The 26,965-nt window shown below is 42.1% G+C and overlaps 1 protein-coding gene across 1 annotated transcript in view; it reads right to left on the bottom strand.

The window, feature by feature from the left end:
- Positions 1-26,183, bottom strand: part of MYO1D (myosin ID) — a gene marked incomplete at both ends in the record, with an annotated part of 32,813 nt that extends 6,630 nt beyond the window's left edge. Inside the window, 13 exons of the mRNA XM_010284598.1 lie at positions 8,252-8,384; positions 9,953-10,027; positions 11,744-11,814; positions 16,450-16,620; positions 17,333-17,447; positions 17,537-17,682; positions 18,861-19,064; positions 20,323-20,439; positions 21,536-21,631; positions 22,561-22,614; positions 24,143-24,308; positions 25,049-25,142; positions 25,975-26,183. Coding sequence (XP_010282900.1) covers positions 8,252-8,384; positions 9,953-10,027; positions 11,744-11,814; positions 16,450-16,620; positions 17,333-17,447; positions 17,537-17,682; positions 18,861-19,064; positions 20,323-20,439; positions 21,536-21,631; positions 22,561-22,614; positions 24,143-24,308; positions 25,049-25,142; positions 25,975-26,183 — 1,651 coding nt within the window. The remainder of the gene's footprint in view (positions 1-8,251; positions 8,385-9,952; positions 10,028-11,743; positions 11,815-16,449; positions 16,621-17,332; positions 17,448-17,536; positions 17,683-18,860; positions 19,065-20,322; positions 20,440-21,535; positions 21,632-22,560; positions 22,615-24,142; positions 24,309-25,048; positions 25,143-25,974) is intronic.
- Between the last annotated feature and the right edge of the window lie 782 nt (positions 26,184-26,965).

Here is a 26,965-nt window from a genome sequence, read left to right as displayed (position 1 = left end):
AATCTTAACATTAGAAGATGCCACCTTTCATAATCACAACTGATAAAGAATGAAATTTCAGAAGTTTTCCCCTGGACTAGATGAAACAAGTGGCTGTGAAACCATCTGTAAAACTGCTCTGAGTAACCAGAGGCCCCTTCTCAAAAGGGAGATCCAAAGGGTTCTCCAAAGAAGTCCGTTCTGTGCCAGGACTACCAGATGGTTTCAACTGTGACTGGAATGAAGGAGTATGATGAGGGTACTAAATCTGCAGGCAGTATACAATTTCAGAGTGCAGGAACCCACAGTGTTACAAATGGGAGGAGTGGTCTGGGGGAAAAGGCACTAATTTAGTGAGAACAAACGCAAAATTCCACATTTAGGTGGAAATAGTTGTATAATGAAGGAACAAAAAACTTATTTGCCACTAGTGTTAAAAAAAAAGATCTAGGAGTTCATGTTTTTCTAAGGAAGGGGCCCAGGAACAGGAAAACTGTAAGACAAAAAACCCCAATGGATTTCTACTTATCTGAACATCACATTCAGTTTGGGGCACTGCAGTTCAAGTGGGATGCAAATGGCAGTGAGTCAGTTCAGGGAAGAACAAGAGATCAAAAATCCAGAAAATGTGACTCAGAGGAAATATGGTTTTAGTCTAGAAGGACTAGGGAGCCACATAACCCTCCTGATGTTACATTTTGTATATTTAAAGGGTAGATATGAAGAAAAGTAAATATTCAGTTTTAGGACAAAGAAGTACTGGCTTTAACTACAGTATAAAAATTCAAATTAGGCATCAGGAAAACAAGGAATGGAAGCAGAATGCCTATGGAAAGGAGGAGAATCCCATCACTGGAGCGGAACAGCCTAAAGAAGCATCTGCAAAGAGAAGATAGAGGCAGAGGCAACCTCAAAGAGAAGATGAATTAGGTGCATTCCCAAGGTCCCCTTTAGCCTTATTTTCTAGGATTTGTCCATGATTTAGCCCTATTTTCTATGATCTTAGGTCACTTACCTAATTGCAGGATAATATGAAAGGCCCAAAATTGTTATTTTTCCCTTCAGTAACATTGAAGAACCAGGATCATCCTTGCCTATCCTGGCTAGTCCTGACATACCCTGGAGGTATGCAGCACTAACGACAGGCACACGGAGCTTCCACTAATGAGTATGAATAGGCTGAGTATGAGTAACGAACAGACTAAGATATGGAGGCCTTGAAAAAGCAGAGGCTTGTATCCTAGAGATTGATACATGCCACCGGATCTTCTGGGGAAGAACTGGAACGTTTCCCTGCTTTCTTAAGCATGCAGTCAATAGCATCAGGCTGTGCCTTTCTCCTGGAGGGCTGTCCTTGGGGTAAGAATATACGGCACCGAGGAGAGCAAGCAAAATCTAAGTCAAGCACTCGTGCAAGAGCTGGCAGCATCCCTGTGCTGCCTACCCTCCATGCGCACACCCAGGAGAGTGCAAGTAGGTATGGGGAGTGCGTGGGAAGGATGTGTGGGCAACATACATTCTCACATCATCTCCCTTCTCCCCTGGTGACTTCATCTCTCCCCACGAAGTGTGTCAGGGATAGGTCTTTCACAGTCTTGCTTGGCTCCTTTCCTTACCAGGGAGGACCGAGGCAAAGTTGCACACAGCGGAGAAAACTGTCCCGCTTCCACATAACTGGCTGAGCCCCCTGGTAGGGCAGCACTCTCTTCATCTTGCTCTCCTTTTCATATCCTCAGAGAGCGGTGGGCTCAAAAGAAGGAACGCTAAGGTCTCAGCTTCCACAGGACACCAGGCAGCCAAGTGACAACTCTGTTCTGTGTGAGGTCTTCTTCTAAGGTCACTGCCACACTGAGCACTTTCTTCTCCATGGTAATTCAACACAAGCCATACCTATTCTATTTATTCTCCTTTCCTTAAGGAAGGAATGGTGAAATATAACATGCTGGTACAACTTGAAGAGTTTTGAGAGATTTACATATTAACTTTTTTGGCTTTCTCCTGAAAATTATCTCTGCACTGAAGGTAATAAGGTTTACAAGGCTCTTTATTCACTCAACAGTCTCCTACCAGCTCTCAGAACTTGCAGCCTGCGTGGGTGATGATTTTCCCTTCAGTTGTAGACCTTGGCTGTGCCACGGGAACGCAGCTGTCATCGGCACTCTTCACGCTCTCTCAGACACTGTGTGTCAAACTCTGAAGGTAGAAGCAGCCCTTTCTGAACTTCAAATCAGTGCTGAAGTAGGTTTGATGTGGTCGTGGCACCTGTAACTGATCAGGAGTAGGTGTTTGCTGGACCTGATGCCTGCAATTTAGCAGCTCTGTACTGTAATCTCTCAGTGGTAGGGCAAGAAACAAAGGCCAGGTCATTCATCTGCTAGAACAAGTCTCCTGTATAGAATCACAGAATCATTGAATCATTTAGATTGGAAAAGACCCTTAAGATTATAAAGTCCAACCGTTAACCTATGAGTAGAAATAAGCTATTTAGGGAAAATGCAGGGCGTGCAGAGAGCTCCCTGAATTACACCTGAACTTAGAAGCTGTGAAAGAGTCTGCAGTTGTGAAGGTGAATGATCTGCAGTTCTCCCCATGTCCTCTTGCTAATATTCAGCTTGGGCCACTTCTCCATCCACACATTAGTCACCCTTAAGGACAAACCTATCCCAGTCTTAGCAGCGGGGTCACTGACATCAGAACGATGCCAGACTATGCCAGATCTGCCTTCAATACCGTTGTGTTGCATCTGATATCAAGAAGAATATAAATCCTTTGATGAGAGTGGTATTACAGTTGGACTCTATGATCTTAAAGGTCTTTTCCAACCTAAATGATTCTATGATTCTATATCACAAATATTCTGTGTTTGATCCACAGAACTGCAACATCTTGAGAACACAGGAACCAAATCAAAGAAGTCATTAAGAGCATGAAGTCAAGAAAGTACGTCCCACTCCAATGCCTCAAGGAAAATGGTGTCACTTGTTCATTACTGACATTATAGTGTCCAGTCCACAGCTATTCATTATTGCTGAAATAAACTCCCTTCACCACTGCAAAGCTGGCCGCTTGGGTTGTCATTCATGTCTTTGCCATTCAAAACCGCAACAAACCTCTATGCAAAAGATCTCTGACTTCATGCCCAGCAGAAAGAGGAGCGACTGTATCTGCATTTGATATCAAAGGCAGAAGTCAAGACGCTGCTTTCCTTTTGGAAAACAGAAATAGGAAGTTCTTGTGCAGACAGGAGATCATCTATCAGTGCAATTACAGTGTAATTAAAGCCTCTCAGCAATGACAGCTACTCGGGTAAATTCTAAAGTAGATTATTCCATGCTTACAATCCACCAGCCTCAGCTTTTCAGGGGGATAATTATGCAGCTCCCATTATTGCACCATGAGGCTGTCAAGCCTGGGAGCTGTGTTTTAAAAATGGAGAACTGAAATACAGAGACACAAAGACCTCAGTTCTGAAAGCTGTTTAGATGCCTAATCGCAACTGTTGTTTTTTTTTTTTAAATCAAGCTGAGCGATATTTAGATTTTTAAGCGTTAAAAAGAAAACAAACCAGTTTAAAGTCACTGCACCCTAAACAAACTCCTCCTTGAGAGATTTCTTTTCCATAGTTTATAGATCGTTAGATGAGGGATAGGACACAGGACTGACAAATTTGTGCTGGATGTGTTCCATCAGTCACAGTGATGACATTATAACTTACTAGAGATGATGCCTGTCACCCTGGATAGAAGAGAGGTATGGAAGAAAGAAGAGTCAGACAAAAGGAGTTACAGAGAAAGAGGGGGGGAAAAAGGAAGGAAAAAAAAAGATGCATGTCCAGAGAGAGTTCCTACAGAAGCTCATCATTTACAGCCGTGTCAGCAAAGGACTTCCCATGTCAGTATTTAAGAGCAAAGCCACCCAAAGTAATCCATCACAGAAAGACCAAATGCTCAAGAGAACATGGGCAGTAAAACATGGGCTTGAGAAATGTTCCATGGGAACCCTGCAAAGCTAGTTTTTGTTTGGGTTGGTTTGTTTTTTGAGGAAAAAAAAAAAGCACTTCTTTCTACCTACCAGAGGTTTCTGCCCAAAAGACTCTCAGTGCAGATCTGGAGGATTACAGTATTTTTGAGATACCAGTACTGATAAGCGCCACTTCAACTCAGCACCCTCCAAAAACATATTTCCTGAGTTTTCATACTTAAATGCACACGTGTATCCACAAGCTGAAGTTAAAACTGTATTTGTGAACGGCTCCTGCAGTGTTAACAACACTTTTATGCTACTCACTCTAACAGAAGCATCTGACACCCTAACCACCACACCACCTTCCCCTTCCTCTCAAGGACAGCAGAACTCTGCTTCATCACCAATTCCAGATTTAAACCAGAATACCAACCAAACAGAATTTTAAAGGTGGTTATTTTAAATACCAAAAAAGTTAAATAACCAACTAATGCTGCAGCTATTGTATTCATGGACTTTGAGCTTTGTTTCCGATATTATCTGATGGTTGGACTTGATGATCTTAAACGTCTTTTCCAACTTTAATGATTCTGTGATTATTATTCCTGCCTACCAAATTAGCATTTTTGGATACTATTCCCCCAAATTACAGGTTTAAAGATGCTTGTTCATACTGCCAAGAAACCTGCAGCTTTCCAGAAAGGCCAAATGAATATCAATGAAGAGCTCTTGGACTGCCACTCTGTTCATAGACTGTAGAAACAGAGCATATAAATACAGTTTAAAACAGTTTACAGAGAAATATTAAGCAAGCAAGAACAGCCCAGGTGGAACGGGAGGCCAGGATGAGAAAAGCAGCACTGACTGCACTTACATACTGGGTGCTCTCCGGTAATGTTAATAAATCATCAGCTCAAACTGCAACAAAATTCAAGCCTATCTCATCTTGGTTTTTTGAGAAACTGCTGAGAAAAACATTAACTGTTACTACGTCTCCCTATGGAGCCTTACTCCTCTGACATCCATAGACCACAGCAGCTAACACCGCTTGTGCAACGCTGTTTTCAGAGAGCTGTTTTCATCAGCTGTTACCACAGGCTTCCCAAAAATAGTCCTGCAGGGTCCAAACCGCAGTCAGACACATAGCCGTTGTCACTGCTGATCCCCAGAAGTGCAACTCTGGTCCCAAGTTAAGCACGGGAAAAATGAGTAACAACCCAAGAGAAGAATTACAGTACCAGTAACTGCAATGCGTGGTGTGCCCAAAAGAGACAGTGGTTTTTCCAGCCCAGGAACAGCAACTGTTCACCCTCTTTTCAGCCCCCAGCAGAAGTAAGAGAGTTGAGACAAGTATCCAAACTGGCAATGACTCAGAGGCAGTGCATTCCATTTATTTGTGCATAACCAGTATCTAGCAAAGCATGACTTGAATGCCCAGTTATTAGCTTGCTAATAACATGCACATATTATTAACTGTCCGAAAAGTCACCTCAAAGAGATCCTCAGGGCAGAATGGCCAAACAGAAGCGCTATCTCTCTGCACTCTGTTTTACCATTTGAAGTACACAATGATTGTGTTCAGGACCCTTAGCTAAGCAACCTCTCCCTTCTAGGACATGCCAAAATTTAGACCCTTTCAAGTAACATAAGCTTGACTTCAGGAAGGGTGTCACTGAATCTTTGGGGTTTTTAAGATGTAGAACAGCCAGGATATCCACTAAAAATAGCTAAAGCTCAACTATGTAACTTAGTTTGCCAACATAAGTACCTACAGACACTGTTCTGCAAGGAGCATTAGCCATGTAAACTTTTAAACAGGAGACTCCAAAGTGCGAATTTCACCTCCTTCGCTCATGCTAAAGGTTGGCCATAAAACACTGCACAACCAAAACAGCTCTTGGCTCCTTCCTGCTTGGTAAGAGCCCTTGTTAAGTCCTGACAAACACGCCTGTTTAATGAGAGCCTTCCCTTTAATGGGATCCATAACTCTCTAGGAAATAGAATGCTCTAAGACAATTTTCTCCATTGCTGTTCAACAGAAAATCAGGAAAAACCCAACATCTTCAATACAAGTTTCTCAATGAAAGTTTAGGGAAGGTAAAGAATGGGAAAGGACTATACCAAGACACACGCAGGAACCTCCTGGTGAATTCATGAGCTTAATTTTGACTTGGAAGCAGCTCCTGGTTATGGCCTATCCTTAGAAAAGGTTGGCATTTGTGACAGAGATACTCATGATAAATGGACTGAAATGAACTCGTTTCACAAACGCCAGCCAGCCTTCAGTGATGAATTTTGGTACCTACTGACTCAAGATGGATAATGTACAATTTAAACTTTTCATCTCCTGCTGTGAGTTGCAGGAATTGTTCAAACCACCACAGTGCACGGCATTCTCTTGACTATTCTATTTTTACAAATACCAGGTGGCCCAGAATATTGGTTCCACTAAACAAGCATATTAAGTTTTTCCACGAACACTTGCTGAACTTCCCCCCCAACAGCTCCCTGCTATTCCCCCTTGATCACAGCCCTCCCCTAAAACTCCCCCAGCAGTTTCTGTCTGTATTGCTTGAAACACCTCACTGTGGTGCGTCAGGTTCCCCACCCGTTTGGCTAGGCAAGAGATAACGTGACTGCTCTGTGCGACAGAGCGCTGCATTAATAACAAGCGGCATCAATCAGAATCTTGTTCCTTCCCCAACTACTCATTTTGACAACACACAGAAACCTGTCTGGGTTCCTGATGTCTCTATATCAAATTTCAGGTAGGGCTAGCCAGCAAATGATATGGAGGACTGACAGATCAGGTAAATCTTGGCTCCTTGCAAAGTCAGGCTGAAATCTGCCCGCATCTCCCTTCCATCAGGGTCGTGGCCACCTTCTCCAGCCCCAACAGCTCATGATTTGCCATCCAGAACAGCTCCTTGCTGGCTGCACAGGCAGTGGGGTAGGACCTCTCTCAATTTCTACTAATGGTGCCTGCCTAAAGCAAGACCTGGCCTACGGCTGGGCTAACAAGGGCACCCTCTTAGCAGCCCTTAAGTCAAACAGTACTGGGGAGAGCTATGGGGCTTCGTTCCTCACTCAGGAAACTCAGCTAGCACTGTGAGACAGCTTTGGTCAGGCTTGCACACCCTCCTGCAGATTTACTGCTGAAGATTAAATCTATTCTAGTTCCAGAACTCAAAAATATAAAGCAAGCATGTTTTCATCTCCTAATTCTGGAAAACATGAAGCAATATATTATTGCTTGTAATATTCCCAGCGAGAATAGCTTTCTCTTCTTGTGCGTAGCCAGTACTGTATGACCATGCTCTGACCAGTACAGCACCTATGATGACTTTGTTACTCGTGTGGCTGCCACTCCAAGCAAAAATTCAAATAGGGCTCTGCTCTTCACAGGGTCTTCTTATTAGAACACGGATCATCTTCCTACAAAACTTTTCCTAGCCTTACCACATCAGTGTGCACTTATCCCTCCAAATCTTGGGCCACTAACATTTCCTTTGCTACCACAACTCCCGAGAAGATAGTCAGAACTCATTGCCCTATATTGCTTAGTTATTCTAAATGTTAACATATACCACTACTCTGGGCTCACTGTTCATCTCTTGTGGACAGCATACCCCTTCCACAACACTACCAAAATGCCAGGCATCCAGCAAGGTCACCCGGCATCAGTAGCACCCAAATATCTCTTCGTGATCTCTGCTTGCATGAGGGATGACACTGCTCGCCTCATCCTGCTACTCAGCTGCACCGCATTCAAACAGCCCCTTTCCCAGTTCATTCCCTTACCTACCTTTCTTCACACAAAGTGGTGCTTGCCAAAGCAATACCTTCTACTATAAAACTTAATTATTTAGTAAAATAAAAAGTTTCACTTCTCACCCTCTGACATAGCAAAGGGGAGGAAAGAAGGAAATCACACAGGTCTGCCTGTATTTTCACAGAAGTCATTTGGCATTGAAAGCCAGAAAGAATCTCTCCATCATGAAACTACATCCTCTGGGCCCACTGCCAAAAGAGCTTTGATGATTACTTATTTGATATAATAATTATTACCTAAGAGAGACTGGCTTTCCTGTAAGTGAAAGATACACTGGTCACAGAGGAAACAAAAATCCACCTCTTTATGCAGGGATGGCAGCTAACTCTCCTACAAGACCTTTACAGCTGCCCATCGTCATTGATCAGCTCGGCTTTCTGACTGACCGCAGTGATAGGAAGGTGACAGTCTCTCCACGAAGCAGCTACACCCTTACTCATCAGAAGTTGGAGTTGATTTTGAAACAGAAATATTTACCTTTGATGCCAGGTTGTCCACCAGTGCAATCATGGAGTTCTTAAAAAGAGTAGCAGCTGTCAGAGGTCTCTTGGTTACCTCTGTGATGCTCAGTTTACCTTCAGGCCACATCATCTTCAACACAGGGTTAGAGCTAGAAGACAGTCTCTTTAATTGCACAGTCTAAGAGCACTTCCACTAAATTCAAAATTCAACAGCTTGCTTCTGTCCAGATCTACTGGTGTTTTCAGCTCAAAATGTATCAGCCAAACCAATATGACATTCCTGGACAAAATATCTCTTGCTCTTGAGCAATATATGGTTCAAGCTTACAACTGAATACTCTGGAAAATTGACAAGCACATTCTCCTCTTCAGATAAAGGTATGCAGTAATGGGATAGTAAAAATCCTGCAGAAGTAATCTATCAAAAACAGAGCCTGCCTTATGGACAGAAACATAAAGAATTTCATAAAAACAGAAAAGAGTAAGACCATAGCCCACAGCATCCTCCCTTGAAACTTGCTATCTGATTTCAAGCTGTGTTTCTGCACCATTCTTGATATATAAAATAATTTATACATCTTAGCCTACATTTTCTTTAAGGGTTGAAGGTGAGGTACAATGGCCATGATGGATGGCAAGAGCTCTGGAACAGACAAAAGCTGAAAGCAGTTACAGCAGTCTAATAGCCAATCTATCACATGCTTTAATATGCTCTAAGTGGTCTTTGTGAACAGTCTTTACCAGTGACTTAATGGAAAAGAGAGGTTAAATTTAATAAAACCTCCGTACAGCAAATATTTTGGAGGTTTTTTGGTTAATGTGAAGTCTTGAAAACACAAACAGCGAAGACTGTTCAAGGGAGCAAACTGAGTAAACATAACAGGACTGTAAACTAAGTTAATAGTTACACTAGCTTTTAAACCAGGTAAACAGAGTTGTCCATGGAGCTAGAGGCTATTTTATGCTGACTTCTGCCTCCGAGCAAAGTCTCTGAAAGGTTGAGATAGGCCACAGTTACAAAAGAATTAGAACATGCTTAATGCCAGCCATCAAGGAAAACAGCTTTCTGGGGCACTTATATATACACACTCATTTTGATAGGATTTCAAATTTGCTTGTCAAAGGCAACTTATAAATACCAATTAGGCAAGTACAAGACATGACTACATGGTTTAAATTTTTCACGTCACTGCACGTACAAAAAGGATTCAAATGTATTTGCCCATTTTCCCCCTCATCCTTAAACTTTCTTTCCAAGCAGGAACTTCTAGCTGGGGCCGATGATATCCGTTGTTGACCAAATGCTACTCAGTATCTTTAGCATTGGTTAAAGAGAGATCAGTAATGGTACGTTTGCAACTGGTCCAAAACCTGGTTAATGACAAATCAAGCAGCACAGGTAATCTCTACACAGTTACCTTGATCGCACAGTGAGTTGGGTTCAAACAAACACTTTAAATTTAAATTAAAGGCTGTATCAGAACAAAACCAACATAAACACAATAAAGGACTTTATCCTGAAAAATCAAACTAACAGCCTTTGGGTCACAGTAGATATACAAAGGTCAAATCCCAAAGCAATGTGTTTATTCACGTGCACAGCACACACGGCGAAGAAAGCATCAGTGAAAACGTTAGTCTCTTCTAGCATCCACTCATTAAAAAGGATTCTGACAAATCAGATTTACATTCACCTCATTAACATTTTGATTCCTACCTGTTGTACATGAGGCGCTTGAAGTCTTGAAATAAAGTGTCCTTGTTTTTGTCAATAAATCCAGTGACCGAGTAACTAAAAAAAAAGGAAAATAGAGTTAATTGCAAAGAAGCAAAGTCCTACTCTGAGCTGCTGGTATCACTGGGAAATCAGCATCCTTGCACTCCTACAGCCACAGCAGATGCTAATCAGGAATGCAGCTCTGTTTCCCAAGCTATCACTAATCTGCTGCATGAGCACTGTGTGAGACTTAAATCCTTCTGCCCAGCTTTCCACCTCCAGTGCAGGAACAACATACATCTCATTTTAGAAAGCTATTTGAACCATGCAGGTGAAGAGCATGATGGCTGAGGCACCTAGCAGGACTCGAACAAGTTGTAGATGGCCCAAATTCCAGAGTTACACTCATGGCTTCTGCCTCCAAATTCAGAGCATGTGTTAAATCCTGCAGAAATTAAGTTTTTTTTTCAATACGTCTGGTCTGTCCCTCTCTTGGTGCCAAGGAAGATTCTCTCGTGGGAGAGTGCCTGAAATCAAGAACAGCCCATAACCAGTGACTAGGGAACTCTCTTGGAAATCAACACATACACACACATAGAGATTTTGGACTCTTTCCTTCCTCTATTCCCATAAGAGATACCACCCTGAAAGACTGCTGTTTCATCTCCTCTCCAAGACTCAAGACAGGCTGCACTGTGTCCTCAAGGAAAAGGTCCAAAATCTCCCCATGCAGTGACTCCAACTCAGCTGCTTCCTGAGCTTCAGATCCCCTGAGAAACCTGCAGGCACTGGGATCCAGAGCCCCACAACATTCAAATCCCTGCACAGAGCCACCCCCAAATCTTACTGCTCCACATAACATAGCTCAGGCTCAAATATCATCTGCAAATATTTCCACATTTCAGTTTTCTTTCACTAACTTTTTCAGCCACTGGCAGTGCAGAAGGTTCAACCACTAAAATGGCACCTTGTATTTTCTCCTCCTTGGCAAAATGCTGTCTTATCAGTAATTGCTCGGCAAAGAGTCCAGAACAAAATCCAGCTGCACTGAATGCGCTCCAGTATGACCACACTGGTTACACTTATAAATTAAAGGTAAATTTAATCCTGAGGTAAAAAAAACCCTAAATTATTTCCTCATTAACTCCCTTTTGATTCTGCTGGCACAGGGAGTTACACAAATCCTAAACCATTAAATCACTCCAGCAATATTCCAGACAACAGCTTTCCCAGTGCAGTTTCTAACATATGGGCATCTTTCATGTCTACTTAATCTTCCTTCCTGTTACTGTCACATACTGTAGGCAGTTTTATAGGCTTCAGGTACAGCAAACTTTTCAACCTTAAGGGGGAAGGCTCCTTGCACTGATACTTACAGCAGTTTAACACTATCCTCTATTTTGAGTCTGCTCAAACTGATTTGAGAACTTAAAAGCCAGAGAGTTATATAATCATACTAAACAGATGTCTAAACCAGATTTTATTAGCTCAGTGTAGCTTTCTTGCATAAACAGCACTGGATTTTTTTTTTTCCCCCTGAAGCACTGCTCTCTTCTCATCCCCTCTCCCCATATTCTCCTTTTATTTCAGTTCCACGTACTAAATCATGTTCTGTATAGCAAGTAACTAGCAGAAGATTTAATTGATAAGCAACTGCTGCACTCTGTAATTCTGTATGACAGCTATTCTGGTTCATACCAGAAGCAGCATTAAATCAGAATATTGTACCACTTCAAAGCTGGGTAAAAGACAGAAATAGAAGGTGCAACTTTATTTCTGAAAGAAACTTACATCACATCTCCGGCGTAGTGCTTGATTCGAAAGTCTCTGTCAAACTCCAGCGTTTTGTCAGTCGCACAAAGCTAAAATAAATCCACATACATTAAAACATCACCTGTGGACTTTCAAGTTTCATGGAAGATCAACACGCATTGGCAATAAGAATGGAAACTTTAGTTCTTCTGCTTTATATATGTGTGTGTAGATATGAAATACAGTTATAATGCTGCTTTAGAATATTTTTTCATGGATGCATTGTAAGAACATATATTTGTACAAAATAAAGGCGCAAGAGCCCTATAGTTTCATTAAAAAATTGAAACTATCTCAAAAACACCATTAAGCAAAAAGAACATTCAAGCACATAAATTTATGACTTTTTCTTTCCCCCTCCTTCCCCCCCTCCGCCCATTGCGATATCCCTCCTCAGCAAGGAAACAAAGCAATCAAAATACGATGGTTCCAACAGCAGTGCTTGTTCTGGCCCAAATCACTCTAGATCATCTAAGACCCCTCAAAGAGCGACCACCCCTGCGGATACATACAGGGTGGTCACAGCTCCAACCCTCTGCTCTCAGCTCAGACCTCCCGTTACATTCCTTCACTACAATGAAGACGTCAAGGGCCCAGGTGGCAGCCGTTCAGTAGCACTGACCACAATACACTCATCCCTTCAGGAGTTACAAAAGCCAAAAAATAATCCATCAGGCTCAGCTTAATTAAAAGACAAACAAGATAAAAATAAGGGTTTTTGTTTAAGCCAAAAGGGGCAGGTAGATGAATTAAGTCTTTGCAGGAAGCACAGGCACCAAGGGCTATGAGCAAATATCTACTATCCACTGAACATCTTGGGAAAAGAAAAGAAGAAATTAGCATGGTTAAACTGCAGGGCAGGAGAGATTATTAGAAGCAGGAAAATATCCTCCCAAAAACTTTACCTGTGTCCAAGAGTAGAAAATAGATTGTCTTAAACTGACAGAACAGATGAAAAAAATAAAACAAATATATTTTTTTTTAAAAAAAATCACAATGAGGAGGCCAAAAAGTTTGAGTAATGGGGTACACAGAAGGTTGTAAAGGTGTAAGAAGTCCAGCACGCAAGAGCAGGAAGGACGCCACAGTCTGCAGAGCTGATAGATGACCAAGGTGTAGAAAGAACACAGAGAAAATGAAGAAATGAGGCCATACCAGGAAAACAAAGTAATTTTTCTTTTTGCAGCTGTGTTCACCAGCAAGTGGCTATGGAAGATGTAATGCCTTTTTTCAACCACTCAAAACATACATCTCAAACCAACACGTCAATAGAAGAGGTATAAGACAACCAAAAACATAATGAAATGAAGCAACTGTTGCTACCAGATGGGACACGATTGGCCACAATAAGCTTCTCGCTTAAAACTCTGCCAGTACTGGAGAGACTGGAAGGTGGCTTAACATGATGCTAGGGGTTTTTTAAGGAGTGAATCTCTCTGAACTTTGTGTCTACCATGCAAATCAGTTGGAATTATTAAAAAAAAAAAAAAACAAACGAACATCAAGTGTATTGATACAGTTGATAGTCTGCTTGGATTTCTATGAGCCTTTTCACAAGGTTCCTCACTAGCAACTCAAAGAATTTAAGCTGCTGTGAAGGAGAAGAAAAAGGGTCCTCACAGAGATAACTGCTGGAAAGATGGGAAACAGGAATCCTGCTGGGACATGTGCTGAGATCTACACTGTTAACATCATCTTAAATGAGCTATGAGCTATGATCTGAGGGTAACAGGAAGGTGATCAGGTTTGTTGATGGTACTTAATTACTCAGGGAAGTAAAGACAATGGCTGGCTGTGAAGAACTGCAGGAAGACATGAGAGGCTAAAGGAATGGCAAAAAAGAGCAAATGAAATTCAACATACAGTGATACACACAGAGAAAAGCCAAAGTTCATAGCACATGATGGGCCCCAAACTGTCCATTCCCAACCCAACAAGCACATTAACTACCCTCTATGTCAAAAAGGAGGCAGAAGACTTGAAAGAAGCTTGATGAAGGGCAAAAAAAATCAACAGTACCGACTGATAGGAGGAAGGGACAAATGAACCAAGCCTCTTCAGGTTACAGAAGAAACACCAGGAGACAACAGCGAACAACATGGAGATGATTTATTGGAAGACAGCGAACTGCACTTTGCTGTTCAAGAACTAGGAGGCAACAGATGTAACCTAAAAAGATCACTGAAGACTGGGAGCATATCAAGTTATCATTACATGTTTGTCCCATATTCTTCTCTCTCTTAGACATTCACTATTGCCTAGTGTCTTGGAAGATACTAGGTCAGGTGGACTAGAATGGACCTTCTCATATTCTTCCCTTCACAATCAGTTTGTTGAGATTGAAACTTTCTGCAGATTTAGGAATTCATAGGCTGTGCTTGATCCTTTGAAAGTATAAGATCAATTGAAAAAAATCAGAATTTAAAGAGGCTGAGAAAATGAACCTGTGATGTTGAGTACTACCAGAATAGTTAGTATGTCTACAGATCTAGATTAGCATTAGACAATTCAGAGAAGGATAACCCATGCTCTAGGAGCAAAAAATTTTGCCACAAATACTCATAGTGGAAGTGTTTGCCAGTATTTTTCCTGGTTTGGCTTTCACCAGGACAACCAGGCAGACAGCAGCAGATCAGACATGCAGTACACAAACTAGGACACTACTATTTAGGGCACAGCAGCCCCTTAGAGCTTATCCACATGGAACCAGTGTGCAACATGCTCTACAGGGGAGCAGTGAAGCATTAAGCCAGGCTGAAAGATGGGAGCTGTTCCCATAACATACCAGCACACGCACTTAAACTCTTTAAGAATAGCTTCGATCTACGCTGAACTTTATAGCATCTGGACAAAACTACTGCAGTCTACAAAAGCAAATTATCAAATGAATGGAAACCCTTTGTTTTAATTCAAGCTAGAAGAGGCTGGCTTAGAAAGCTCAGGTTTCCTACAGCAGTTCTAGATGGGACTGAGGAAGATATCTTAGGTACTGGTAAAGGACATCTGCAAAGATGTGAGAAGGAGAAAAAAATAATTACGATGCTGAGAGTTTTATGGGTCAATTTTTTCAAGGCTATATTGATTTAAACTAGAAATTAGCAAGCCAGGAAGATACATCACACCCTCCCATAAATATTATTTCTAGCAGTATTCCTTATTTCCCTCCTAGTCTGTGCAAACAGTTTTCTGACAATGCCACCCCCTACTGAAGAATGCTGCAACTGGCAATATTTTCTTTAATGTTTCCTATGCTGTGAAGGGACTCCTGAAGGTAAGGACCCAAACATGTTTGGTTTTTTATTTTTTAATTTTCATTTTATACCCTCCCATATACTTAATGAAATTCAGTCCTCTTCCCCACTGTATCCAAGTACTACCTGCTCCCTCTGCAATGGAACCACGCCACCTTAGCGGAAACAGGAGCAAGGCTAGAACAGAAACTGAACTTTCTCTACCAGCTTACATGTAGTGACAGCTCCAGAAACTGGACCACTTCCCACACTACCCCACTGCAGAGGATTTAAGACTCCATCCCTCCAGGCTTCTCTATTTACAATTATTAGTACTACTAAAGGAAGGAATTTGCATTAAAATATAGAAACCCAGGCTAGGCTTCATGAAAATACTTGCTTTCCGGTGAGTTTACTCAGAACATGCTGTGTCTAACTCATCTAGTGCTTAAGCAGGTAAAATCTGGGTTAACACGGAAAGGAAGATTCCCCATTCCCCCTCCCTCAGGTAGGAGGCACGCGGCAGATGAGGTGGTAGGTGTGCTGCAGCCAAAGGGCACTTCAGGAAAGGCACATCTGGGAGGAAAAGTGGTTATTTTCATCCTAGCCTCTACCCAAACAAGCCACATCCAGATCTATTGTTTATATTCAGCCTCCCTGCAGGCAGCCTTTAGCACATCTCTTACACAACCATGCTAATTTTGTATTTCTGACCTACATAAAATATTGTACTGGGGTGGGAGGAAGAAGGGGGGCACCAGCATTCTGAATGATGTATTTCAAACAACGTTTCTGCATAGTGAGACATCAATAAAGTAAAGGTCCTTATTTGATTACTCAGTGTGAAATATTCTCAAATTAATCAGGCTGGTGACCATGTTTCCAATATGTTGCCAAGTGAGGAATAAATAAAGCCTTTTAATTTGTACATTGTACCAAAACCAAAGCAAGTCAAGGGGCCTGGATGATCATAGGTACAATCTGAGATGAATGTGTTTTGTAGCAATGACGATGGAAAAAAAAAAAATCACAGTGCTGTAATAAAGCAGAAGTGTGAATAATTTCACTGTCACTATGTATTAGAGCAGCCTGGGAAGAACATCACGTGGGTTGAAACTGTGCATCGATTGGTTACAGATGACATCATGATATGTCAAAGCACGAGCTCATGCTTCTTTTATGCCCAGAATAAATCTGATCTCACATTGGACATCCTTGAGCTCCCTCTGCCGGATACGCGGCCGCCCGAGGCGCGACCTAAACCCAGAGCAGATGGCCTGTTCTGTTGTTAGGAGCTGCTACTGCTCTCAGGCATTTCATTTCATACTCGACGATAATGATTCCAACCCCAGCCACCCTTCAAGTCTTTTTCCTTATTCCATTACACCTGAAAAAACAGAAAAGGTATCACACAGGAAAGGAAGCAAGTTTTGAGGATACAGAGGAATACGTTACCTTTCTGCTGGAGAAATGAGCGTGCTTCCCTAGCTTGTTATTAAGAGCCTCGAGGAACATCTCATCTGTAACTTTTCCGACATTCATGCAGGCATCGTCCAGAATGGCAATGATCCCTTTGTGCTGCTGCTCTACCAGGTCAACGATGACCTGATTGTTAAAGTAATCAATCTGTAAAACACAAAGATCAGGTATAATTATGACTTTAGTACTCCTCTCTTTCACTAGCCAGCGTTGGCTACTGCAGAACAGTACTGAGTGCCTGATGGAGAGAACGGGGCCCATGATTCACAGGAGAAGCACCCATCTTTCAGTATGTTGATCACTAAGTCAAAATTAAGCAGGCTACTCTTCTGCCACTAAACAGCACAGAAGGTGATCTTTCATACACCTCCCATTAAACTCGAGACCTCTGCTAAAAATCAACTGCTACAGAATGCACTTTAAAACGTCTTTTAAAATTCAACTGTGCAGAGTCAACAAAATGAAAACTGTGTATCTTGTCCTTGGCATTATGAAAAGAATTTGAACAGGAGAACTCAAAAATGTTATACTTGATCTACCAGACAAAATACATAAGCACTCAGAATAGAAACAGGCAGTGATCTGTGTGGCATCACAGACATGCCACAATATGTTTTAACTCAGACCTGGAGTCACTTATTTTCCAGAACCATGGCAAATATAGAAATGTTGTGAGATAAATGGTTGTCTTCTTCCACAGCCCGATTTCCAGACACCAAGTCTGGCAGTACAGCTGGCGTGGACACAGATGTCCTATCAACTTCGGCAGGAGTGTACATGTGGAGCAACTTCAGATCTGAGACTTATTTTGGTACACTGACCTCAAACCGACCTCTCCCTCCCCTGCCAAATCACTCACATGCTTCCAGGGAATTCCCTCTCGCTGGTACTCTTCCTGCTCCTGCTTTAGAACCAGCTGAATAAAGAGCTGCTGTAGCTTTTCATTGCAGTAATTAATACAAAATTGCTCAAAACTGCAAAAACATAAGGGAAAAAAAAGGGATGAGTTTTCTCACATGGGAAAGGAGAAGGCACAGCACTGTGCTTTAACAACGTGGCTCACCTGTTATTGTCGAATATTTCAAAGCCATAGATATCCAGGACGCCAATGACGGTGTTTTTCCCATGTATTGTAGTGTCGTAGTTCTTCACTTCAATCACATCATTGATGTGTGTCACAATCCAACAAAAGAGGCGCTCATATATAGCCTGCCAGGAGACAAATACTGAGGAATTTGCCTGCATCTGTCTCAGTTCTTTCTGGTAAATGCAACGCACGGTTCTGCAAAGCTTAATTCAAGATACTGCCCTAACCACACAAAAGCTACAGATAACATCCTGCTAAAAGTGACCAGCCACTGACAAGAAGAAAACAGTCTATGAAAAAAAATTTTTTCTCTTTCTTTCTTCCAAAACGCATTTACACGACGTCTAAATCCTAGTGAGGTCACCAGGTACAGCGGTTCTCCTAATTTGAGTCCAGTCTGCTTTTCAGCTGCTTAATAATTTCCATGCCTGAGATTTATTTAACAATATGGAAAAGCAAGTGAGAGTTCAGTTATAGAAACCTAACAACCGAGCACAATGGCAGTAAAACATTCTTGTTCACCTTTCAGAAAGAAAATATTCAGGGTTGTCAAGCACTGGAACAGGTTGCCCAGAGAAGTGGCTGAGTCACCATCCCTGGAGGTATTTAGGAGATGTGGCTTTTAGGGACACGGTTTAGTTGTGGACTTGGCTGTGTTAGGTTTATGGTTGGACTTGATCGTCTTAAAGGTCTTTTCCAACCTAAATGATTCTATGATTTCTTAGCAAAGGAAGGACAGTTGTCACTCCTTTGGTCATCAATAGCCACCTTTCCAAGAAAACCAGAGCACTTTGGGTTTCCAAACTGTTCCACTCTCTACCCTTTGAATTTAACTGCTAATGAAATAAAAAAAGAGTATTTCCCAAAATATTCAGCCCTGTACAGTTTTTTTTTGCATACGCCAGCAAGAAAGACTTGCAGCTCCCTCCCGTCATTCACATGCGGCAAGCACTGCTGGTTCTGGTGCGTGCTGTGTCATAGCCAGGGAAGGGTAAGGATGATGCTGCTCCACAATCCCCCCCACAGGAGTGCATACATTCGGAAATAAATCTGCGTGAAGTACAGACTTCCCATGTCTCAGCAAGCACTATACTTATTGATCCACCCAGGAATCCTACTGGGACCTGAGCATTGAAAAATGTGCAATTATGAAAGTAATTCAGTATTGAATGCCTTCCTCAGGCATCACCATTCTCTGCTCCACCAAGTACAACTCAACCAAAAGGCAAAAGCATAAGAAATGCATCTGAGTTACTGTCACATAAAAAATCAGATGCAGAGAAAGGAAGTTTAAACTCACTTTTGCAAAGGCATCTCTGCCATAGGTAGCTTCTTGTTCAGTATGCTGTTTGTCAATGACATCCCGACCTGTAGCTACAGTTCGAAACAAAAGAGCCTTCTCCACCATATCAGATTTCGTTGACAGCAAGTCTGCGATGATCGACACAACCTTGCCATTTTCTATTACAGGCGTATCACCATCCACAGAAAACTTCAAGTTCCCCTGCAAGAAGTAGCAAGAAATTAGATTTCCCAATCTGTCTTTTATTAATTGAATCCGTACAACCCAAGTTCATCCATATTCCACCCACAATTCAAGTCAGTAAATCTGCTAACACATTAGAAGGGTGGGCCTTGCGTACCCATGTACCCACAAAGCTCCAACATCAGTGGAATCATCAAAGCCTGTTTCCTGCTCAGCATTCAGCTGAGCTTTTAGGAAAAAAAAATTACATTAAACGCTTCCAGAGGTTTAATCAAACACTGTCGCAAGATTCAGAGTCTAGTGATGGGTAATTACATTAAATATACAAATATTGGATGTAGCATTTCGTCTTCACTGCAGCTCATCACAGAAAGTCCAGGCTGCAGTTCTTGGTGTAATGCTATTGCCCCCAGAGGTTATGTGAATTTTCTGGAGAAGCTGAGAAGTCAGCACGGCTAATAGGGCTGGACTGACAGCACGCTTCCACAACAGCTTAGTTACCGAACACCTGCAGTGCCAGGATTAAGTGGCAATATCACTGCATTGTCTGCAGGAGTGGTCTCACATCCGTCCTGCATGGCCTGAGGCTTTGCCTCCGTTCCCTTCCCTAGCACAGGGACACAACTACTCCAAAGAGGAGAAAAAATTGGAAAAAAAGCTACTGTTTTCTTTGCCTTTTCCTCCTGCCCACCTGAGGTGCCTCTCTCCCCAAGGAAACCTAAGAGCTGAGGTACAAGGACACTGCGCACGGGAGGAGACTCTCTGGGTCCCAGGAGAATACAGGTGAAGGAAGGATTTCCTTAGATCCAGAATACAGAGAATTAAGAGGTCCCCTGTATCTGGCTGTGCTCAAGCCTCCACCATGAAGTGAAGTACCATCCCTCCAGCAAAATCACAGTGGTGATGGCGAGTGTGAGGGTAAGAGGGGACAGAAAGATAGCAAGGCCAGAGCTCCCTAGCCCCTCACTGCCAAACCCAAACAATTCCTTCAATTCTTTTCAGAACATTTAACAGCTCCCAGTATGTCGTGGTATGTCTGTTTTGGGATCTGGAATATGCAGAAATAAATGTGATCTTCTATCATTACTGCAGTGTCCTATTTCATCAAGGAATTTCACTCACCACTGGAAGTTGTAAACTGTATACACTTTTCCAGCAGTCGACAGATCTTCCAACTGCTTCTGCAGCAAGAAAATTAAAGCTGCTGGAAGTACAAGCATGTTGCTTGACCCCTCCTGAAGAACAGCCTACTCATACCTGCGGGCACAGAGCTTACCAAGTGAAGAATGGCTGCCACAATTTTGTAGACAGTCTGAATCTCCTCTTGCTTGAAGCCTATCACTTTCATGGCATCAGCTACTGCTTTGAACTCTGCGCCATCATTGATGGAACACTGAGGGGAAAGAGATGTTTGGGACATGAGGGGCTTAATGGAAGTCAGCTGCGAGAAAGCAAAGACTTTGCAAGCCCACGGGAAATAGGTATGTACTTCGCTATTTTTCAGATGCAAGACACTGTCAGGAGATTTCTCAACTTATTCTAATACCATGCCGTATGGTTGTATGCGGAACCCCACACTGGATATGTATACTAGCACCAGTGAGACACAGAAATCCATCACAGCATGATTAAATAGTTCAGTGCTTCCTCAATGGAATTTATTGTGAAACAGTAGAAGCAATTCATTAAAAAAATCAGAACAACAGTTACAAGCAGTGCAGTCACAGACCCTCTGAGTAGAAGCTGCAGAGCACCAGCAGTAAATTTCTGCTCACCATCTTTCTGAAGATGAGCCTCTGCCCCCCTCCCCTCCTGATCACCTGGGCTTGTTTTCACTCCAGATTTCCAGAGACACTGATAAAGGCATCTGAGAAGGTCTGTGAGTTTGTTTGCCAAAGGGCATCTCAAGAAAGCAATTAGGAAATCAGGGAAACTTTTGTCTGGAGCCTGTTTCAGAGGGACAACACTAGGGACAACTCCAGACTACTTAAGAGTGTTCAGGATCTTCTTGTCCTAAAAACTCTAAGGGTTTGTTCCCTTCTTTCCTGCTCAGAGGTCCCCTTGAGGATAAGTCAGATATGAAGAATGAATGCTTCAGTAACGTAAATGCTCCTACTGTAAAAAAAAATTAGCCCTTATGTCTTTTTGGTCCAGAAAGCAGTTTAAGTTACCCATTATGAAGCATGAAAAGTCTGTCACCGGTAACAAGTCAAATATCTATGTCTGCATTTATTAACAAATGTGATGTCTCTCCTACTACATTTGATTGTTTTTTATTAGCAGACACAAATGTAATAGGCACAAGTACACATATGCTTGTCTTTTAGGGCCAGAAACTCCATTAAAAATAGCATGTTGGTGTCACCTTTCCATATTCATCCCATAAATATTGGTCTCAGCTTCTGCTAGCTCAGCAGTACTTCAAGTATTTCAAGAAGCATTTACAATTTTAAGACGAGTTACCTCTAACTCACTAGCAACACCCTCACCTTTATCTGTGCTCCAGGACAGATATAGTTGTATGCAGATGCATCCTTCTGAAGATGTAGGGAACGTAACATCTGGTCAGAACCCCCCTGGAGGAGCTGTACAAAGAATATTTTAAGAAATGGTCACCGAAAAAATAAAATCTTTCCTTTTTGTTTCTTATTCACCTGCTTGACAAGCAAAGTCATAAAAACATTAAATTACTGCTACAGAAGGATCAGCTACAGTATCTGGAGTCACAAGTACAACATGTGCAAAATACAGAGTCTGCAACGTAGTAGGGCTCTGACCCCCAGAAAGAGGTTGCCTAAATGACTGTCCTTTTGAGTGACACAACTGTTTAGAAAACAAGCCTGAACCTCTTCACAGACCAGACATGTTTACATCTGTGACATGCCACAGATGTGCCTCGGCAAGCACATTCACCTTCAGTGCTTCACACCGAGACCTTCCAATACGGGAATGACACATTCATGAGAAAGATGCTAACATGCCATCATGGCGTACTGTGCAAGTGGGGGAAAAATAAACAAACCTACGTTTCCCTCACCGCAAAACTGAGAATAAAGGTTATACTAATACGCTGATCATTTCCCCCAAAGGACGCACAAGGGAACCACCATACGACACGGAAGACATTAAAAAGAACCCAAAGAAAAAAAGAAAGTCAACTTGGTGTCATAAAATTACTTCCATATGGAGTAAAAGCCTCAAGAGAAAATAGAAGGATTAGACTTATTACAAATAAAACAGTGAGTCAAAGCCCAATATTCTACCATATTTGTTTAGTTAGCCTCCTTTTAAGTTTACAGATGTGTTAATATGGGACTGGAGGATAGAAAAAAATAAATCTTCCCATGCTCCTTCCCCAAATCAGGCCTCTCTAAACAACTAGAGAACCTAAGATCACCCAAGATGCAACAAGGCAACCCTTTGAAAAACACGAAAGGGTGAAAGCTTTAAATATTTTGCCTAACATGTCTGGGAAACTTGAAAAAGTCATTTGTTTCAGCAAACAAATACAAACCTGGTAAAAAGAATGAAAGCTTCGTTCTCCCGGCTGTTGCACAATCACACGAGACTGAGGGGAAGCAAAATACAAAAATAGGTATTTCTGGATGTGGACAGCCTGTTCCCCAGCAACTCCCCTTAGACACCAATGCATCGGTTTGCCACTGCTAGGACACCTCCAAACTAATCTTATCTTACAGTAAGTCTGTTATGAACGTTATTAGCTAGGCATGACCATGGAGTTTGAAGTCTATAATCAAAAAGACCAGCTTGCGTAACAGCTGCAACGTCCTACTTGCAACCAGGAACCCCACGTGGCAACTACAGAATTGCTCTCATGGAAGAGTCAAATAAAACGTCATTTTAGTTTATGAGTTATTTAATGGCTGCAAATGAAAAACAGGACTCTGACTACAAACAAATGCTCCACGAGCCATAGCTGGAGTCTGGTGGTAACCACTTCCACAATCCCAAGACAGGCTGACCAATGGCACCCAGCCACTGCACAAGTGAACACCCTGCTCTAACACGAGGGCACTCTTTCAGGGAGCAAGCGACAGCTCCATCTTCAGAGCACTCATTCCAAATCAGTGTAAAACAGCACAAAAAACCCAAAAAAAGTGTTAAATGCAGCAGAAATCCAGTCCACAAGCAACGTATCCTTGTTTTATGCTATAGGCTTGAGCTATGGCGAGCGACAAGGCACGTGCTCCTGTTGTGCTGCAGTCTCCTGTCTGTTAACTGCTTGTGTTTGGGCCAGAACCTCAACTGCTTTCAAAAGAGAAACAAATGTGACTTGGTAGAAGTGAAGAATATGACATAAATGATCAGGATTTAAGTCACTGCAGCTGCAGCCCCATTCCTTTTTTGCATGAAAGTATCACATGTTAAATGTTTGGGTTTGTTGTTTTGTTTTGTTTTTTTTTTTTTAAATAAAGTGTTTATTCTGAAAATAGACTTCAGGGAAATAATGGGAAAAGTAAAAAACACAAACAAAAAAGCATGTTAGCAGATGTGTTCAAACATATAAATTAAAGCCAGACGTGTGTCTCACACGACGAGAACTGTTAATAGATCAAGCCCAGTTTCTCTACAGAGTTATACATATTCCAGTGTTTTCAGCCACCACTTAATGACATGGAAAAAAATAAATTCTGCTTAAGATCACTTGGAATATATAAAAACAAAGTTACTAAAAGATCACACAAGGCTGCAGCATTATTCCAGAATAACACTTCTCAAGCAGACTGTTGCTACTTACAGACCTAGATATCTTCTCCTTTTATTCACCAGTGAGATCTCAATGCGGGAACTTATAAAGAAGGAGTTTTACAGAGTTAAATTAATCTCAGCTTTTATTCTGGATACAAAGATCATGCACCTATATGCTCATAAGCTTTTGAGTAACACTAGTCCCTTACATGGTTAGCTCTGAAAGCAGCGGTGTTAAAGCAACAGGGCAGTGACAAAGCCCAAGATTTAAATGAGATTCTGTGCCCTCATTCAAAACATAATGACATTCCACATTTGAAAGGAAAATTTTCTACTGGCAAAGCACTTATTACAAAACCCTCTAACTAAAAGTGAGCGCAGCTTACCTTTTCTAGTAGGTAATTATTGATGTGCCCACCTATTGGGTCTCCTTTAAAATCAAAGTTGATATCCATGTATTTTCCAAACCTGCTGGAATTGTCATTACGGTTTGTTTTGGCATTACCAAAGGCCTCTAACACACAGTTGGATTTCAGCAGTATGTTCTTCACTCTGTAATACAGATAAATGGAAAAGAGAACAGGGTAAGTCCAGACTTGTATACTCAAATCATGGAATATTTTTTTCCCATAGGCATTTCTAGAGAAGAATTTAGTAACAGCAGAGATGCTCTTTGATGACATATTTGGGTAGATGTGTATGACATCAGCAATCCCATGGGAAATCAGCTGGGAGCTTTCAGTAATGTTCCTTAGAGCCGAGCAAAGGTGAACCACAGACCAGATCCCCTCACTGAAAATAGCATAAAAGATTCAGTTCCTTTACGTATGTAAATTCTGAAATCAATTTCATGAACTCTTTTGCAAATAATTTTCAAAATTTTTCTTGGGGTAGGTACTAAGTCTGTTTCAACAGGAAGTCACATTCTTTGCTCAAAAACTTTTACTCTAAGGCTGACAGGCACACTTTGCAATTCCTAAAAGGTTGCGGATTATGCTCCTCGCACTCAAAATGCTTTTCTAATGTACACATATTTCAGGAAATTTGCCGCAGGAAACGTAAGCTCTAGACACTGTTTTTATTTGGAATGTTCAAACTTTGAAAATAAACTTTTCTGTATGAATTTAGCAATCAAAACTGCAAAATTCCCAGAGTAAAAGTAGTAGCTGAAGAAGTTAGGTAAATGCTGTAATAATCAGCATGTAATTAGTGGAAAAGACCATCTAATAACACGGTGCTACACAGTCCACAGAAACAAAACAATTCTACTTACTCTTCTGCAAAGCTCTTACCTTTCCACCTCTGCTCTCTGGCCAGGGTTGGTAATGGCTGCTATGTACTGCATAATATATTTACTGGCCTCAGTTTTCCCAGCCCCACTTTCACCTGAGAGCAGAAATACAAACATGACACAACAGATCAAAAAAGGCAAAGCAAATCACTGAATGTTATATCTTAATTCGTCCCCGACAGTGTTTGGGGGTTTTAGGTTTGTTTTTTTTTTAAAGCAATCTTATTTGCGTGCACTTTGAGCATTTTCTAAATATAGCCATAATCCTGCCTGGTTGTTACTGCTGTGCTGACTTCGAAGCAGTTATGATGTAAGATTTCACAGGTCGGTAAAAGGCCTGGCACACAGAGGATCAAAAGGAATATTGTTAGAGGAGAAACACTGGCATGCAGAGGCTTGGCTAGCAGCAGTGCCGGGAACTGCGACACAAGAGGCTACTGTTCCGCACACCATCTCGGGTCTCTCGCTTTTCAGAGCTGGTAAAGCACGGGAACGTCAAGGAAACGAAGTGCCAGGATCCAGATAGCGACCGTTCATGGTACAAGCACTGCTCCCACTGTTAGAGCCGCGACAAGCATCAGTCCGGCCATCGAAACAGAGAACAAAACATTGGCCGGGCATCCAAGGGACAAAAATCAGCAGTTCTCTGAAGAGAGACAGGAACCCTGTTCTCACCGATCTCCGTTCACACAGGCAGAGCAAGCCGAGCACTCACAGACTAAGCTGACGACTGACACCAGCTCTTGAGTTAGGCAAGAAATTATTGTTAAGGTCTCCACACGTGGATTCAAATGCAACTAAACAGCTTTAAGATTAATGAAGTTTTCTTTTATAAAATGCTGTCATTAGCCAAATAATTCTTCTTTCTCTGCCTAGAACTTCACAAAGACCAAGTGTTTGTCATAATGAAAAGCTATTTCAGCTTACCTGATATTACAATACAGGTGTCTTTTGATCGCCTCTTCATCGCTTTGTAAGCGGCATCAGCAATTGCAAAGAGGTGAGGAGGCCTCTCATACAATTCCCTTCCTTTGTACTGCTCAATCATGTCACGCCCATAGATGGTCAAGTTTTTGTAAGGATTCATGGAAACGACCACCTCCCCAATAAATGTATAAATCCGTCCTTTTTCAAACCTACCCGGGAAGAGACAAAACGGAGAAAGGGAATTAGTCAAACATAGAGCTTCAAAATATGTCTTCCAAACAAGCTGCCCGTTTCATCAGGTGAACTCCTCAGTCCATAATCGTACCGAAACATTCTAATATTGACTATGGACTTTACTGACCAGCATGGCCCGGATGGCATGTTGGCATATTACGTAGAGACTTGGTGTTACAAGGACTAAGAACTTGGGCTAGCTTTGAATCTTACCACCTCCAAAGGAAATTTCTACTGCTAGTTCACCGGCAGATGCATGACTGATCAGATTACTGAGGTACAAACACCAACCGTATCTCTGAGTGTAGCAAACACAACAAGAAGGACGTTGAGGTGCTGCAGCGTGTCCAGAGAAGGGCAACAGAGCTGGGGAGGGGTCTGGAGCACAAGTCTGATGGGGAGCGGCTGAGGGAACTGGGGGTGTTCAGTCTGGAGAAGAGGAGGCTGAGGGGAGCCCTCATCGCTCTCTGCAACTCCCTGGAAGGGGGTTGTGGTGAGGTGGGGGTTGGCCTCTTCTCCCAAGTAACCAGCAACAGGACGAGAGGGAACGGCCTCAAGTTGCACCAGGGGAGGTTTAGATTGGAGATTAGGAAACATTTCTTCACCGAGAGGGTGGTCAAGCATTGGCCCAGGCTGCACAGGGAGGTGGTGGAGTCGCCATCTCTGGAAGTGTTCAAAAAACGTGTGGATGTGGCGCTTCGGGACATGGTTCAGTGGGCGTGGTGGTGTTGGGTTAACGGTTGGACTTGATGATCTT

Source organism: Phaethon lepturus, unplaced genomic scaffold (assembly GCF_000687285.1).
Source record: "Phaethon lepturus isolate BGI_N335 unplaced genomic scaffold, ASM68728v1 scaffold21663, whole genome shotgun sequence".
NCBI classification, from domain to species: Eukaryota; Metazoa; Chordata; class Aves; order Phaethontiformes; family Phaethontidae; genus Phaethon; species Phaethon lepturus.
Note: the sequence above shows the minus strand (reverse complement) of the source record. Positions and strands in the feature narration are given on the sequence as shown.